The sequence below is a fragment of the Pagrus major genome, chromosome 16 (assembly GCF_040436345.1).
Source record: "Pagrus major chromosome 16, Pma_NU_1.0".
NCBI lineage: Eukaryota > Metazoa > Chordata > Actinopteri > Spariformes > Sparidae > Pagrus > Pagrus major.
The window spans coordinates 15,907,637-15,923,752 of NC_133230.1; the positions used below are offsets into that span (position 1 = coordinate 15,907,637).

Consider the following 16,116-nt stretch of genomic DNA (forward strand, 5'->3'; position numbering starts at 1 on the left):
TGACTCAGAGTCATGTCCCTGAAGCTCATGACTCATACTGCAGAGACCAAAAATCAGAACCATTAAAATAATCAGCACTGTGGCAACTCTGTGCGTATGTTTGTTTGTATGTGTGTGTGTGTGTGTGGTCTGTTGTATGACTTTGACTTAGATATCAAAGGTCTTTTCCTGTCTCTCCTCTTCAGGGGTATAATTGTTTTGGTCTCTAATTAACAACTTCAGTCAAAGTCTGGTAAAGTACAGATCATAGGTTGGAAGTCATGTCAGTGTCTCCAACATCCATGTGTTCTTCAAGTGATTTTATAATGCACACAGTTAAAAAATATATTTGCATTCTGAGATCTGAGTCTTTTTTCATTGTATGGAAACCATTAGTCAAACTCCTTCTTTCTTCTCTATCTTTCTCACTCAGATCTACCAGATTAGTGCGGGAGTATCCATGGAGCGCATGACTCATATAAATGATTTGCACTAGAGCTGGAGTGGTCACATTAATTTATCAAAAGCTCATGGCCAACATTATGATAGCAGTTATTCTATTGTGCCATCTAGTGGTCAAACAGAAGTACATTGGAAAAAAAAGCATAAAGTGTTCCCTTCCTCAAAACATGATTCCCCAAGTGAAACCCAAATGCCCCCAAAATCTAATGAATACAGTGTTGGTAAGTACATTAACTCAGGTACTGTACTTCAGTACAAATTTGAAGAGTTTGTATTTTACTTAAGAATTTCCATTTTCTGCTACTATACACCTGCACTCCCATTTTGGAGGCAAATATTGTATGTTTGATAAATTAAGTTACCTGTTATTTTGCGATTGCATGCTGCATCAGAGCCAAAGTACTGAAATAACTTAAAACTTAAATATGTGTATGTGTAATTTACTGTTTACTTGTGCTTTTGGCACTTAAGTTCATTTAACATCAGATACTTTAAGACTTTTATGCAAGTAGGCTACTATTCGTATGGGTTACTTAATTTTTTTTACAAAAGTAATATTTTTTTTAACATTATTTTTACCCCTACTCAAGTACCCCATACCCCCCCACCCTACAGTACGCAACTTTTTACAACACTGCATCTGCACTGAATCTCACCAATTCATCCTACACTGCCCTCAGAAATGTTTGACCAAACCAAAAAGTGGGTTGATTCTTATAAAATATTATATGAACTAATAAGTGAAGAATATCTGGGTGCATTTAAAGCCTATACACAGTAGAGAGATGACAGGAAACGAGGGGAGAAAAAGACAGGCAATGACAAGCAACAAAGGTCCAAAGTCACAAGTGGACTGCATTGAGGTTTTTACTTTAACCAAGAGATTATCCAAAATGTTTAGTTATGTTTTTTTAAATTTTATTTTTATTAATTCAAATAACTTTTTGATTATATGTTGGGTACATTGTATTATAGAGGCAAATATTGAGCTTTTTACTCACTACATTTTGTTTGATAACTTTAGTCACTAGTGACATTTCAGATTACATACTGCATTTAAATTAATGTATTTTATTGACAATCAGATTAAAACAAACAAATACACCAAATGCGGACTCAGTCGTCTAAATGTCCAGACTGGTAATCGGCCGATCCATATACAGTACACACATACATGTAGATAAATGTATTATTTACTTTTACTTGTACTTTTGATACTTAAGTACATTTGTTTCCAGAAAATTAATTTTGATACAACGATATACAACACTGTTTGTTTGAACTGAGAACTTTCCTTCACTTTTGTCTTCAATTTTAAAACTTCATTTTAGAATAAGGATCAAAATGTATTTGGAATCGGAGCAGGGAGCCTGAAACTGAAGTAACTAAATGAAATTCAAACTGTGACATGCCAGTGGCAAAGAGGAAACAAATAGACATGAAGCACTTTGGCATTTTTATAAGTTGCATCATCAGCTATATAAAGATCACAATAGTCTGATTTCATTTCTCCATGGCAACAGCTCCAAACCGGATGTTGCAAGGGTTGAAAGGTTCACAGCATTGTTGTCCACAGAGAGGTGCTGTTCTGCCTGTGTGTGTACACTGAAGGTGTGGTATGCATTAGTGAGTGCTTGTCTGAAGTCTAACCAACACACACCTTCACTGTGTTGCAACTCAGAAATCTGAAAACTGTAAGAGTGTTCAGGATTGTTCCAGCTGACGATACAGCTTGTGACAAAAATCATGATGTCAGTATGTGTAAGTTTCCTTATACTAAGGGAACGAGTTTTGGCCTGCTCATTGACCTTATAGATCTGATTTGTTGCTTCATACTTGGAGAGTTATTCATCCTCACAGATAATGACTGTATTGTTTTAGACCACATGATGCATGTGTGCATCTATTCTGTGAGATTGAGAAAACAGTCAGCAAAGGAGGAATTCCCGGCTGTAAACTCAACTGTGGGTCACATGGGCGTGGTGGTTGTGTAAACTGAGGGGCGAATATGAACCACACACACACACACACACACACACACACACACACACACACACACACACACACTCTGTCAGAGCTTTGTAACCTAGCAACTTGAGTGTTTGCCCTGTAACCATGAACATTGGTAGGCCGCAGGGCTTAACCCTGCCCAAGGAGGTGTGTGCAGGGCTCATGAGGCATATTTTCCCTGAGTCTAGCCTTCCAGGCAGGCCTTCTTTAAGCATTAAAAGGTCTGCCTACTTCCTAGGGATTGGCAGACCCTTACCGCAGCTGTGGTGTAAACTAAATTGAAGAACTCCTATGTTATTTATGACTGAAACATTTGACTGATAGAGCTTGTCAGTAGCAGGGAAGAAGTGCTGCCTGAGAGACTTAAAAAGGAGTCTCTTTTTTGTTCAGGGAGAGTCAGGAGGAGGGGGTTATCCTGTTAAGCCTCTGTGGCGTTAACCAGCTTTTGCCAGAAGTGAAACACAATAAAAAGAATTTCATGGAAAAACAGCGTTGACCTGATCCATTGTGCCCTGTGAATCAGGCCCTCCTCATATCTCATGCTTAATGAAATCAAGTCGACTGGAATGCTACAAATTGATGTTGACAAACTTGATTCAATCTTAAAGCACCCTATCACTGGATTTATCTGTTCATGAATTTAGATAGTTGCAACATGAGCTTCGCAGAGAGGTGTGTTCATTTCTGGAACATTCTGCAGATTCCTCAGAGCAGCGATAAGCAGGATTTTATCAAGCAGAGAGGGAGCGGTTCATCTGCCCTTTCACACCCAGGGAAGCATAAAATACAGGTGGGAATTACATCATCACACCTCATTCTAACGCTGGTGCAGTTGCCAAGGGAGTTCGCACACCGTGATCTCTTGGAATGAGCTTCACCAGGGTGTGAAATTAGCACAAACCAAAGGCCGAGAAAAAGCTATGATTTGGTGCCACTTTTATACAAGGAAAATCTCAAAGAGGCAGATGTGCTTTTATATTTAAATGAGACAAAATGTATGATAACATGCTGAAAAACAACTAGACACAACAGGTTTGAAATTCTTCAGCGTATTTAATGGACACAACTAACTTTACAAAAAATGGAAATGCTTTATGGTTTCTTCAAGCCTCCTCCGCAGCTGTCTTTTACTTCTTGCCGGTCTTCTTCATGTGCATCTGATAGCACTGCTCACAGGCAATGGAAAGTCCAACAACCAGAGACACAAACTCCTCAAAGTCCACCTGGCCATCGCCGTTGGTGTCCAGGTCCTTCATGATCTTGTCAACAGCAGCAGGGTCCTTCTGGGACTGTGTCAAAGAAAGGGGCACCAAGAGGAAAGCTTTGGGTTAAGTAATACAATTATGGACACAGTGATAATGCACTTTGCATGTTCGTCCACGTCTCGTCTCACCCTCAGGAAGTTAGACAGCTCGTTCTCCATCAACTCTCTGAGCTCTCGCCGATTGAGTGTGCCGCTGCGGCCGTCCCTGGAGGCGTAACGATGGAACACCTTGATGAGTGACTCCATGGCTGTCTCCAGTTCTGAAGGCATGGTTGCTGAGGTGTTTTTACACTGAAAAACAAAGTTCAAATAGATAGGAATTTGTTAAATCACACAAAGTTTTTTGGCTTCGACTTATCAAAGACGTTTGAGCAAGAACATGTTCTACTGGTGACCTTCTATAAGGATCTGATGGGGTATGAGGGAGTTCAAAAGCCGGAGCTGATCCTCTCAGTGTAAACAGTAGCCTTCCCTTGCATGAATCAAATGCTGGATTGACATATCAACAATCTGTGTTCCATGTTTTGGGTCAAATAAAAGTAAGATTGCATCCTGCAATAGAGAAGAGATCCACTGTATTTGAAAAGGATGTGGTGTCGCCCCGTATGAAGGGGAAGCAACACTTCACTCTTGCCTTGCTAACGCCCTTCCCACTAATGAGTAATGCTCATGAGAAGTGAGAGACAGTCTGTAATTAGGTTGTTAAAACAATCACAAAGCTCAGACAATGCTATTGACACTGTGCCCTAGTGGCTGCAGAGTTGCAACAGTTAAAAAATGAGAAGTGAGAGGGAAAATAGGGGTTGTGTGTCATGTGTGTAAGAGGGAATGGAAAACTTCAGCGCTGAATGATGGAAAAAATGTGTCCCAGGCCCAAAATGCTGGAATTCAATTCAGCAAATGAGAGGGGGCACTAAAGCAGTGGAGCACAAGTGTGTACATGCTCACAGTCCAACCACACCCTCTGTAGTGTACCTATAGGTTAAATGTCTGTGTTAACAATAGAAGATAGAGGGTCCTAATCAGAGGAGAAAATAAAAGTTGTAGTATTTCAGTGAGAACTGTATTATGAATCTTAAAATACCTGCTGAATAGAGTTAGTTCTTATTGGTAAAAGTTGTGAAAGTGTGAGTTCAACAAGAGGACAATCATATGAAAACAATACACTGCATTCTTATACAACAGATGTATAACTATTTAAGAGCAGAAGAACTTCCTGTACAATAGGCTGTTTTAAAGAAATCATTAACCACCCACATGCTTCCCTTCAGAAAAGTTTTGAATGGACAATAAAAGTAAATAATGCAGTATAATCCTTCCACACACCACACCTTCCACCAGTTGTGCCTGCAGGCTGTTATAAGGCTTTTAAAAAGCCTGACAAAGTTAAACAGGAGCAGTACCGTTAGTTCTTACCGTGCAGGGCTGAGACGTGGTCTGCAGAGGAAGAGTGGGAATGTTCAGAGGAATAAGTGCAGCAGAGGTTTTATAGTCAGGCGCCGCCCTGGCTGCTGTGTATGATGAGTCAAGCTGTGATATGGACCGTGGACCCTGCAAGCTGGGCTGGACAGACTGTGATTCATGGGCGGTTACACCACAGATATAAACCTAACATTAGTTTTGGGAGTTAAGACCATTTCCATTTCTTCTTTAATAATGAGTCAAACAAGTAAAACCACTATATATATAATTTCCCTGCTACATTAGTAACTAATAAAATGCACAACATGTTTAACAGTGTCCTAATATTTGTGACTCAAGAAGGCTCAAAGTGAAAATTACCATTACTCAATCAAAAGTCACAAGCTATCTTGTTGATAAATTACTCAAAGTGCAAGTCACTTTTTATTTGTTATCATCATCTAAACATGAAAGTTTAGGTAAGTAAAGTTAACTGTTTAAGTTGGCTACGATAGTTTTTAGTCATGTAGGTTACTTGTAACACGTTACTACCCACCCCTGGGCTGGCCTAATAATAATTAGTAGTCTGCAGAGGAGAAAATGTGACTATAACATGCCAGTCCCTGCAGCTATTTGTTGAGTCTTTGAAGACTTTGCTGAATGACATCATTACAGGAAAGAAATACAAGATAGGTAGACGATTTACAACCAAGGAAGAGAGACTGCTGGACTACTGAAAAACAAAACTTGATGAAGTTAATGAACAGGGCTCAGCAGCAAAGCCAATCACCATACAAGAAAGAGTCACTAATCTCAGTGACTGACACAAGTGATTGGATCTAGGCTAAAACAGCAAAAGCACTGCTTACATTTTATTATGTTTTTATGATACTCTTACATAGTGCACAGTAGTTAGTACTGAGTTTACAGTGTTGTCTTCCATATGGGGATTGCTTTAGTAATGCTGTATCTCATGGGACTTGGGAATGCAGACCATAATTGAACAAAATACAAATTATTTCCAGCACATCCTCATCTATGTAAAAATAGATGAAAATTGGCTTGACACTTACTAGCAGCAATATTAAAGAGATGAACACGTTAATGCATCAATAATCATAATATATGTGATATTCTGATTCTGAAATTGGTTGCAAAAGGACTACTTTTGCTTTTTCTACTTTAAATATATATAATGTAATACAAATGTATATTACAGATATATCAATATATTGTTGCTCATACTTGAGTACATAAGTTATATTTTAAATGCATGACTTTTACTTCTAACAGAGTGGTATTAGTACGTTTACTTAAGTAAAAGATTTGAGAACTTCCTTCACTGTATAAAGCAGTTTGGACTGTTTGGTAAGTGGGTCCTCTTGTGGTCAAAAGATAATATTACAAAACAACACTGTGTCACCTGGGGAAACTGATTTTGTGTGTTAAAATAAACACGCACATTAAAAACCAAAGCTACCTTTGTTCTTTAGTGATTACAAAGGTTTGTTTTCACTTTTGTCAAATGGGTCATATTCTCCTTTCATGCTCATTAACTGACTGAGTGTTGGATTACTTGAAAAATGTAAAATTTGGACTTACGCAGTGGTGGTATAAGAATACATCAAAAATAATAGTAAAGGGCCTTGTTATTTTGTTATACCATTTTGTTAGATTATTATTACTGTTGCATTAATGTAAAAGTGTCATTTAAATGCATAGTTAGTCAAAGTGGAAGTATTTCTAACAAATTTCTAAGTCACTCACATTCTGGTCTAGACAGATCTGTGTTTGATTCTACATGAGTGTAAAAGGTGTCTAAGACTAAAAGCCCTAATGGGAAAAAACTTTATAATAACCATCATGAATAAATGGTACATCTATCTATCTATCTATCTATCTATCTATCTATCTATCTATCTATCTATCTATCTATCATGAATACAACACCTTTTGAAAGATATGGAAACCCTGCTTGAACTTTAAGGACACTTTGCCAACACTTATATCGTAATTGATAAAACTAAAAGATGTTATCAATATTGACACACAATTATTTATCTTAATAAGTCATGAGCGTACTTGATACTGTACTATTGTTTTATGTTGTATATATTCATACAATCATTTACTGTAATTTATATATATTTTTTCTTTCTTTTCAAGTTTAATTGACTTCCCACTCCTATTAGGAACAGTCCTCTTTCAATTTTGTATGTGGGGAGGTCAGGGAGGGGATTTGAAACCATATCTGGGTACATTGATGTGTGAATTTAGTAGGCAATGTCTTGTTTGATAAAACAAACAAACATTGTTCCGTTTATTAAATTAATCCAGCTGTGAGATTGAAGGCATGTAAGTCAACATCGTGACCAATATCATTCCCCAGACCATGCAGTAACACAGAAAGGGCACAGAGAAAAAATAAAAAACACATTGGAAAAAGAGGTTTATCTTATTGTTTGTTATAATATATTTTTAAAACTTTTTTGGGAGCAGTGGCCAAACAACTCTTCCTTTCACAGGAAGGCTGGCAGCTCTCTATGTTGACTGCAAAGTAGTCGATCCCTTTTTCCTTGGGGTAACTAACTCCAACAAATTAAAGTAAGCCTTGAGACCAGTGTGACATACTCTGCACGGTCCACAACGGTGTCCCCATTTGCATCCAGGTCTTCGAAGATTTTGCCCACTGCATCCTTGTCACTGATGTTCTGCGAATGAGAAAAGTCTTAGCAGTTATGTAGACTGGCTATACTTCTCACTCTCACTGATCATAAAGCAGGGAAGAACTGTCACCTGGCATGTGCATGACCACAGCGCACCACAGGCTGTGATGATGCAAAATTCTACCAAGAACATTCAGCATCCTCTCCAATGCAATGCACCACAAAACACATGTACAGTAAGCTCGTGCTCATGCTGTTGTTTGTGCTGTTTCTGCGCAACCATCTGATATTGTGAGCAATATTGTCTCCCTGACCATGCAATAACACTCAAAGTGCACAAGTCAAGTGTGGTTTAAAGAAAAAAGTTTATTTCATTGTGCGGTACAATATATTTTTTGTGACCTCATGCTAAATTATTAAGTAGTAATTATTCATTCCTTCTTCAGAGCAGTGGTCATAGGGTACTCCTTTTTTTTACAGGAAGGCAGCTCTCTTTGCTGACCCCAAGCTTGCACTTAGATTCCTATTTTGACTCAGTGAAGAGCTCGTGGCACATCACAATGAGAGAGAAGACGAAGGCACCAAACTCAGTGAAGTCAATACGGTCGTCCATGTTCATGTCCAGGTCATTGAAGAAACTGTCCAGTGTTGCCTTGTCAGGGGCTCCCTGCATGCAAGAAAAGTGAAAAGTCGCTGTAAACATGTAGACTGTTTATTCACAACATCCAGTGACACACATTATTCTGTTTTGTACGTGGTTATTTTAAGCCATCTTTTGTTGTTTAGTTCTCAGCATCATTAATCATAAACCAAGGAACAATTGTCTACCGAGAGCATTCACCATCCTCTCCATACAGTGCACCACAAAACAAATGCACATTGAGCCAGTGTGCATCCTGTTGGTTGTGCAGGGCTGAGATAGAGAGGTCAGAGGTCACTCACCCCCACCAGTTCTCCAAGTTCGTTCTGAAGCAACTCTTTCAGCTCTGCCTTAGTCAGAGTTTTTGGGTCCCCATCCTTGCCAGCGTAGTCCTGAAAGCATTTGATGATTCCCAACACAGAGCACTGAAGAGCAGTCATGTTGGCTGCTTTAAGAGGACAGAGAGAAAAAAAAGAGTTAAATATTGATGTATGCAATTTTTCCTCATCTGTCTGTGTGTTTGGTTTGAGGTCAGGTTGGCCCAGTATTTTTTCTAGGTCTGTTAACAAAAGATGTTATGTTGATGTTACCAAAGAGAATCCGAGTTCATGTGTTAAAGGAGTGTGTTAAGTAAGTAAAGAGAGTTTAAGACTGAACATTGATCCTCAAAATCACTGAGACATTCCAGCTTTAAGTCTGCTTTACTTTTGTACCAGTGTTGGCCAATTTTCCTGTTACAGTTTAAGTGGCCAATCTATTCATATACTATTATTATAGATCAAAATATCAAATATCAAAATATATAGAAATAGAGGAAAAATAAATACATAATTATTCTTTAAGAGCTGTTAAGCAGCAAGCAGTGACTGATATCATTGCTTTTGTCACTGCCAATGCTTTTCTCTGAGTTTTCCACAGAGCTGGGAGTAAAAAAAAAAAAAAAACATATTTCATCGACAATTAGATAAAAAAAAAAGAAAAAGAATTCAGATAATCAGAAAATGCTGAATTGGATCTTATAATTGGCCAAGCCGATAATCGGTCAAACCACAGTATTTACATACATGTGAATATATGTATAATTCATTTTTACTCTTACTTTTTAAACAAAGTAAGTACATTTAGTAAAGTAATATTTTAACACGATATCTTTTCTTTTACTCAGCTATGACTATTGGTTACTTTATATAACACTGAGAGGAAGGTCAAGTCTTTGTAGAAGTGATGTCTGAAGTTTCTTCTCCTGTCTGTTTGAAAAGTTTTCTTTCTTCAGTTTTAAAACCATAACAAGTTAAAAGTTAAAAGTGATGTGAACCTCCCAGGTGTAGATATTTGTCACCAAATGACTGCTTAGCAGCATGCAGTCTCAGAGTCTGTCACAAATACTTGCTAGATAACTCAAACACCAGAGTGTGGCAGTGCCAGGGACTGTCTTTGACTTGCTGCTTTATTAAAGCCCAGTAACTCTTTAAAAATCAAGCTTATATAAGTCTTATATTTGAAGAATTATTGCCGAGATGTACGTTAAGCTGCTGCCAGCAGGGTTTTGATATACACCTTTAAAGCTGTTGTAAGTGGTGTCGTCATTTTGGCTAACTTCCTGTTTGTTTTGCAGTTAGCAATCCCCTCCCTGCTCTCTATGTCAGCACATGAAGGTGCAGCAGTAATTGTCAGACGTACCAGAAAAGGAGGAGAGACATGTGTTGCTGACCAGAACAGTGATTACTGTTGGAATATAGAGCTATTTAAAACTTATCTTAATAAAAGTATATCACTTACAGCAGCTTTAACTGGATGAGTTCTGATTTAAGGTCCTTCCTTGAGTGAGGCTGCCTTACATTGTGTGTAAAGATCTTGGAGAAAATGCTAAAAGTCTAGATGTCAATCTTTTTAGATGCATGTTTACATTTCAGTTAGTCTGCATTCCTCTTCTCCTTCCTGTTGTTCTTCGTCTTATAATGATATTATGGCGGTGTTGATAATTGTTCTTGATGTTAGCATTAACTGTCCAGATCCCTACACTCTAAAAATGGACAAATGCTGTGAGTGCAATGTTTGACGACTTTATGCTGTATCAAGGAAAAAAAATGCAAAACTAAACAAAGCAAGAGTTTTTTTTAGGAAAAGAAGCAGGTCAAGACTTGTCAGTGTTTTTCACAACTGCCTCCATGAACCCAACAGAGTCTGGTTGCATGCCAACTCAAGGTGCTGCTCCCTCTCTGGGGTGTGGTAAGCTGAGGAAACTGTGGCAGCAGAGGGATTGTCAGTAGCTTTAAACAGGTCAGTGTTGACTGTTGGTTTCACACGGGACACAAACAGCAGCCTTCTAGATGAAAGTCCACCCTATGTGGACTCACTCTCTTGATATTACGTCACATATTTTGACTCATCTGCTCCCTACAGAACTTAATGGACACGTTTGGACAGAATGTTTAATTTGGTTGTAAATCAAAGTAATAATTAAAGTTTGATGCTGAATTCTGAATGTATCAGTAAAAGGAGATTCCAGACTGAAGTTTGACTTATAACAATAACTTATAAATGAATATAAATATAAATAAATATAAATAATTACAGGCATCGGAGCAAAATAAGCAACATCTGTTGGGACAGAGCTGGTAACTTAACAGCTGTATTTTGCACAAATAAAACTCATTACATTTACAAATTAAAGTTTTAAAATTTCATTCGAGTCTTTGGATTCCAAATAATTTTCTATTGTCAAAAGTTTGGTGCATTGTTAGACCATTAAATGACAACAAACAACAAACAAATCAATGTTATTCAGATTTTCTGGAGATTTAAGGAGATTAGCAGGTGAACGTCAGTCTTGGAGGAGCTGCAGTGACGGCAAAATGGATGAAAAAAATGCTTTTTACACCTCCACACCTTTAACCCTCCCTCCAAAATGCTGCTATCATCTCCAACCACTCCCCCCCCCCCCCCCCCCATTTTTTAAAATTTTTGTTTTTGTGTCGCAGCCAATCAAATCTAATTTAATTTGGGTTACACCACTGGACTGACCGGCTCATGATGGTTTGCACTCCATCCACACAGTACTTCCTTCTTCCAGTTTCTACATGCAACATGCTTTAAATTGTTGGATTCAAAATAATTTTCTATTGCTAAAAGTTTTGGTGCATTGTTAAACCATTAAATGACAACAAACAAATCAACGTTGTTCAGATTTTCTACTCACCAGAGGTGATTTGAGGAGATAAGCAGGTGAGCGTCAGTCTCGGAGGAGCTGCAGTGACGGAGAAATGGATGAAAAGAATGCTTTATACACCTCCACACCTTTAACCCTCCCTCCAAAATGCTCCTATCATCTCCAACCACTCCTACTCCTCCCCCCAATTTTTTTAAATTTTTGTTTTCGTGTTGGAGCCAATCAAATCTAATTTAATTTGGCTACACCACTGGCCTGACCGGTTTATGATGGTTTGCGCTCCCTCCGCACAGTACTATCTTCTTCAAGTTTTTACATGCTGAGCAGCCTGACTCTGGTATTGGTACTTTGTTACTTCCCAACTCAAACAACATCTAAAATCTTTCACTCAAAAAGATGATATATGCTATCAGAAATTAATACAACACCATTTGAAAGATGTATTGTATTATGTATATGTATTTGAGCTAAAAGGAAACCTTGCCAACGCCTGTAACAGATTTGATAAACAGAGATGTTATCAGTTTTGACAATAGAAAATTATTTGGAATCCAAAAACTTGAATGAAATTTTTAACCTTTAAATTTGTAAATGTAATGAGTTTTATTTGTGTAAAATACAGCTGTTAAGTTACCAGCTCTGTCGAAACAGATGTTGCCTATTTTTCTCCGATGCCTGTAATTATTTATATTTATTTATATTTATATTCATTTATAAGTTATTGTTATAAGTCAAACTTCAGTCTGGAATCTCCTTTTACTGATACATTCAGAATTCAGCATCAAACTTTAATTATTACTTTGATTTACAACCAAATTAAACATTCTGTCCAAACGTGTCCATTAAGTTCTGTAGGGAACAGATGAGTCAAAATATGTGACGTAATATCAATCATCATCCACATAGAGTGGACTTTCATCTAGAAGGCCACTCTTTGTGTCCCGTGTGAAACCAACAGTTTCACATGGGACACACATCAGCTTACCACACCCCAGAGTGGGAGCAGCACCTTGAGTTGGCATGCAACCAGACTCTGTTGGGTTCATGGAGGCAGTTGTGAAAAACACTGACAAGTCATGACCTGCTTCTTTTCCTAAAAAACTCTTGCCTTGTTTAGTTTTGCATTTATTTTTTTCCCTTGATACAGCATAAAGTCGTCAAACGTTGCACTCACAGCATTTGTCCATTTTTAGAGTGTAGGGATCTGGACAGTTAATGCTAACATCAAGAACAATTATCAACACCGCCATAATATCATTATAAGACGAAGAACAACAGGAAGGAGAAGAGGAATGCAGACTAACTGAAATGTAAACATGCATCTAAAAAGATTGACATCTAGACTTTTAGCATTTTCTCCAAGATCTTTACACACAATGTAAGGCAGCCTCACTCAAGGAAGGACCTTAAATCAGAACTCATCCAGTTAAAGCTGCTGTAAGTGATATACTTTTATTAAGATAAGTTTTAAATAGCTCTATATTCCAACAGTAATCACTGTTCTGGTCAGCAACACATGTCTCTCCTCCTTTTCTGGTACGTCTGACAATTACTGCTGCACCTTCATGTGCTGACATAGAGAGCAGGGAGGGGATTGCTAACTGCAAAACAAACAGGAAGTTAGCCAAAATGATGACACCACTTACAGCAGCTTTAAAGGTATATATCAAAACCCTGCTGGCAGCAACTTAACGTACATCTCGGCAATAATTCTTCAAATATAAGACTTATATAAGCTTGATTTTTAAAGAGTTACTGGGCTTTAATAAAGCAGCAAGTCAAAGACATCACTTCTACAAAGACTTGACCTTCCACCTTAACCCTAACCCTAACCCAATTATAAGATCCAATTCAGCATTTTTCTGTTCATCTGAATCAATGTTCTTTTTCTTTTTTTTATCCGATTGTCGATGAAATACGTTTTTTTTTATTCCCAGCTCTGCAGAAAACTCAGAGGAAAGCATCGGCAGTGACAAAAGCAATGATATCAGTCACTGCTTGCTGCTTAAGAGCTCTTAAAGAATAATTATGTATTTATTTTCCCACTATATCTATATATTTTGACTCTATAATAGCAGTATATGAATAGATTGGCCACTTAAACTGTAACAGGAAAATTGGCCAACACTGGTACAAAAGTAAAGCAGACTTAAAGCTGGAATGTCTTAAACTCTCTTTACTTACTTAACACACTCCTTTAACACATGAACTCGGATTCTCTTTGATAACATTCAACCTGGCCACAATGCTACATGATCCATTTTAGTGCACACCAATGGAAGTTAACAGACCTAGAAAAAATACTGGGCCAACCTGACCTCAAACCAAACACACAGACAAACAACACACGTCTTCTGCATCGGAAGTAGTACATTTCTGGACTGACCGGTTTATGATGGTTTGCACTCCATCCACACAGTACTTTCTTCTTCAGGTTTCTAGATGCAACATGCTTTAAATTGTTGGATTAAAAATTGTTTTCTATTGGAAAAAGTTTGGTGTATTAAAATAAGTAAATTAAATCAAACAAAAAATAAATCACCATTGTTTAAATTTTTTCACAACCCTCCCAATCAGAACTCATGTGCACACACACACTTTGACTCTCACAAACACAGTAAGTCAAATCTACTTTAAAGAAAATTACATTACTGGTAAAGGCAATGTCACCTTAAAACTATTTCCAAGTCTAAAATATGTTATTTTTTTCCGGCAACCCCTGAAAATGTACTTCCCAACTCAGTTGAGAGCCAGTGCTTTAGACCGTCTTTAATTCCCAGTTGTGCATGTTTCTTGCATAACCAGCTCTCTATTACTCCTATCACACCCAAAATATTCTTAAGACTATGTGCTGTGCAGCCTGACTCTGATTTTACAGTGTGTGATTTAATTTGAAACAAAAGTACACACATTATTTACTCAAGTAGAAGTACAGATAATTACGTATAAAAGACTGGGGAAAGTAGACGTACTGATTCAAGTTCTTTACTCAAATAAAAGTAATATAGTACAGGCTGTGAGATGCACTCAAAGTATAAAAGTAAAAAGCATCCCTCTGACCTTCTACCGGGGTAGTGTGCAAAGCTAACTGAACCTCGTGTCATATTGATATAATTCATAGAGTATTAAACTTAAAGGTAGAACTCACTAGAAAGACAGTTGATTGTTGAGTCATATTCCCAGGATGTGAAATACCAACACTGTGGAAATAGATTGAGCACAAAATTGAGAATGTAAGAAAATGGAGACACAGCCGCAGAGTCTCTGCAGTCTCTGTCTATCTACCTACTGTATGTGAGACCACCGCTGCTCAATTTAAGATATGGCTCCGAAGAAATGTCCGTTTTTCAATAGATGGATATAGGCTATGATTTTTTTTCTTGGCAAAACAGCCTGATTCATGTGAGATAAACTGTCATTAAATGTGGAGCCTCCTCTAACATTTATTTACGGCAGAAATACTCTATTTGCTTTATATTTTATCGATTCTGGATAATCCCCCTCAAATGCTTTAAAACTAAAGTTACGAGCCTGTTTTGAAAATGTAGGGAGTAAAAGTTGTCAGAAAAATAATTACTCAAGTACAGTACAGGTTAGAGGTCGACTGATATGGCTTTTACACGGCAGATACCGATGCAGATTTTTAGAAATCAAGGCGACCTAAAACAGATAGTTGTGACCGATACTCATTTGCACTAAAAATGACAATCTTTGTGTCAAAATTTCGAACAACCAGTGATGAAGAAACCTGAGCACAATTTACTCAAGTACTGCTCTTAAGTACAATTTTCAGTTACTTTACATGAGTATTTCCATTTTCTGTTACTTTATACTTCCTCTCCTCCACATCTAGTTGACACATTTAATTACTAGTTACTTTGCAGATTCAGATTAGTCGCTGTTTATAGGCTATTAATCGTGACAGATATTGTTGTGGGCAGGACATTATGTGAGAGGATGCTGCATCAGAAGTAGTACATTTCTAAAGTTGTTTATTTTATTGGCAATCTGACAGAAAAATCCCTGATACCGATAATCAGAAATTTCTAGCAGTTGAATTATTATGTCATTTATATATATATTTTCTTTTTTTTATTATTATAATAAGGGGAGGAGGAAGAAGAACAGGAATGTAGACTAACTGAATTTATCGTAAAAATGAACCTAAAAAGATCTGAGATTTCAAATATACAACGTTGAGTTTATATCTCACAGACGCTTTTTGGCACTCCCACACTCTGGTGTTTGAGGCATCCTGTCTAGCAAGAAATTATGACGGAGACAAGTGGTGAAAAACACTGAGACTGCATACTGCTAAACAGTCATTTGGTTACAAATATTTACACCAGGGAGGTGTACTCTTTGTTTATTACATGAAATAGATAAGATTTACGATGCTTTCCTTATGTCAGAACAAGACGAACAGAAGTTATGGAGGAAAAGAGAGTATTACATATTCAGTGATCAACTTTTAAAGCAGTGTGGGGAACATTCATATGTCTACATCAGCATATTGTGTGTGGCT

The 16,116-nt window shown here is 37.5% G+C and overlaps 1 protein-coding gene across 1 annotated transcript; it reads right to left on the reverse strand.

Annotated features, from left to right (window-relative positions):
• Positions 1-3,496: 3,496 nt before the first annotated feature.
• LOC141010275 (uncharacterized) lies at positions 3,497-11,723 on the reverse strand. Its single transcript, XM_073483152.1, has 7 exons — positions 11,622-11,723; positions 8,725-8,870; positions 8,309-8,449; positions 7,735-7,827; positions 5,132-5,287; positions 3,845-4,006; positions 3,497-3,740 (listed from the first exon to the last, which is right to left on the reverse strand). The coding sequence occupies exons 2-7, from the start codon at positions 8,860-8,862 to the stop codon at positions 3,579-3,581; spliced, it is 852 nt and encodes a 283-aa protein (XP_073339253.1). The 5' UTR covers positions 8,863-8,870; positions 11,622-11,723; the 3' UTR covers positions 3,497-3,578.
• Between the last annotated feature and the right edge of the window lie 4,393 nt (positions 11,724-16,116).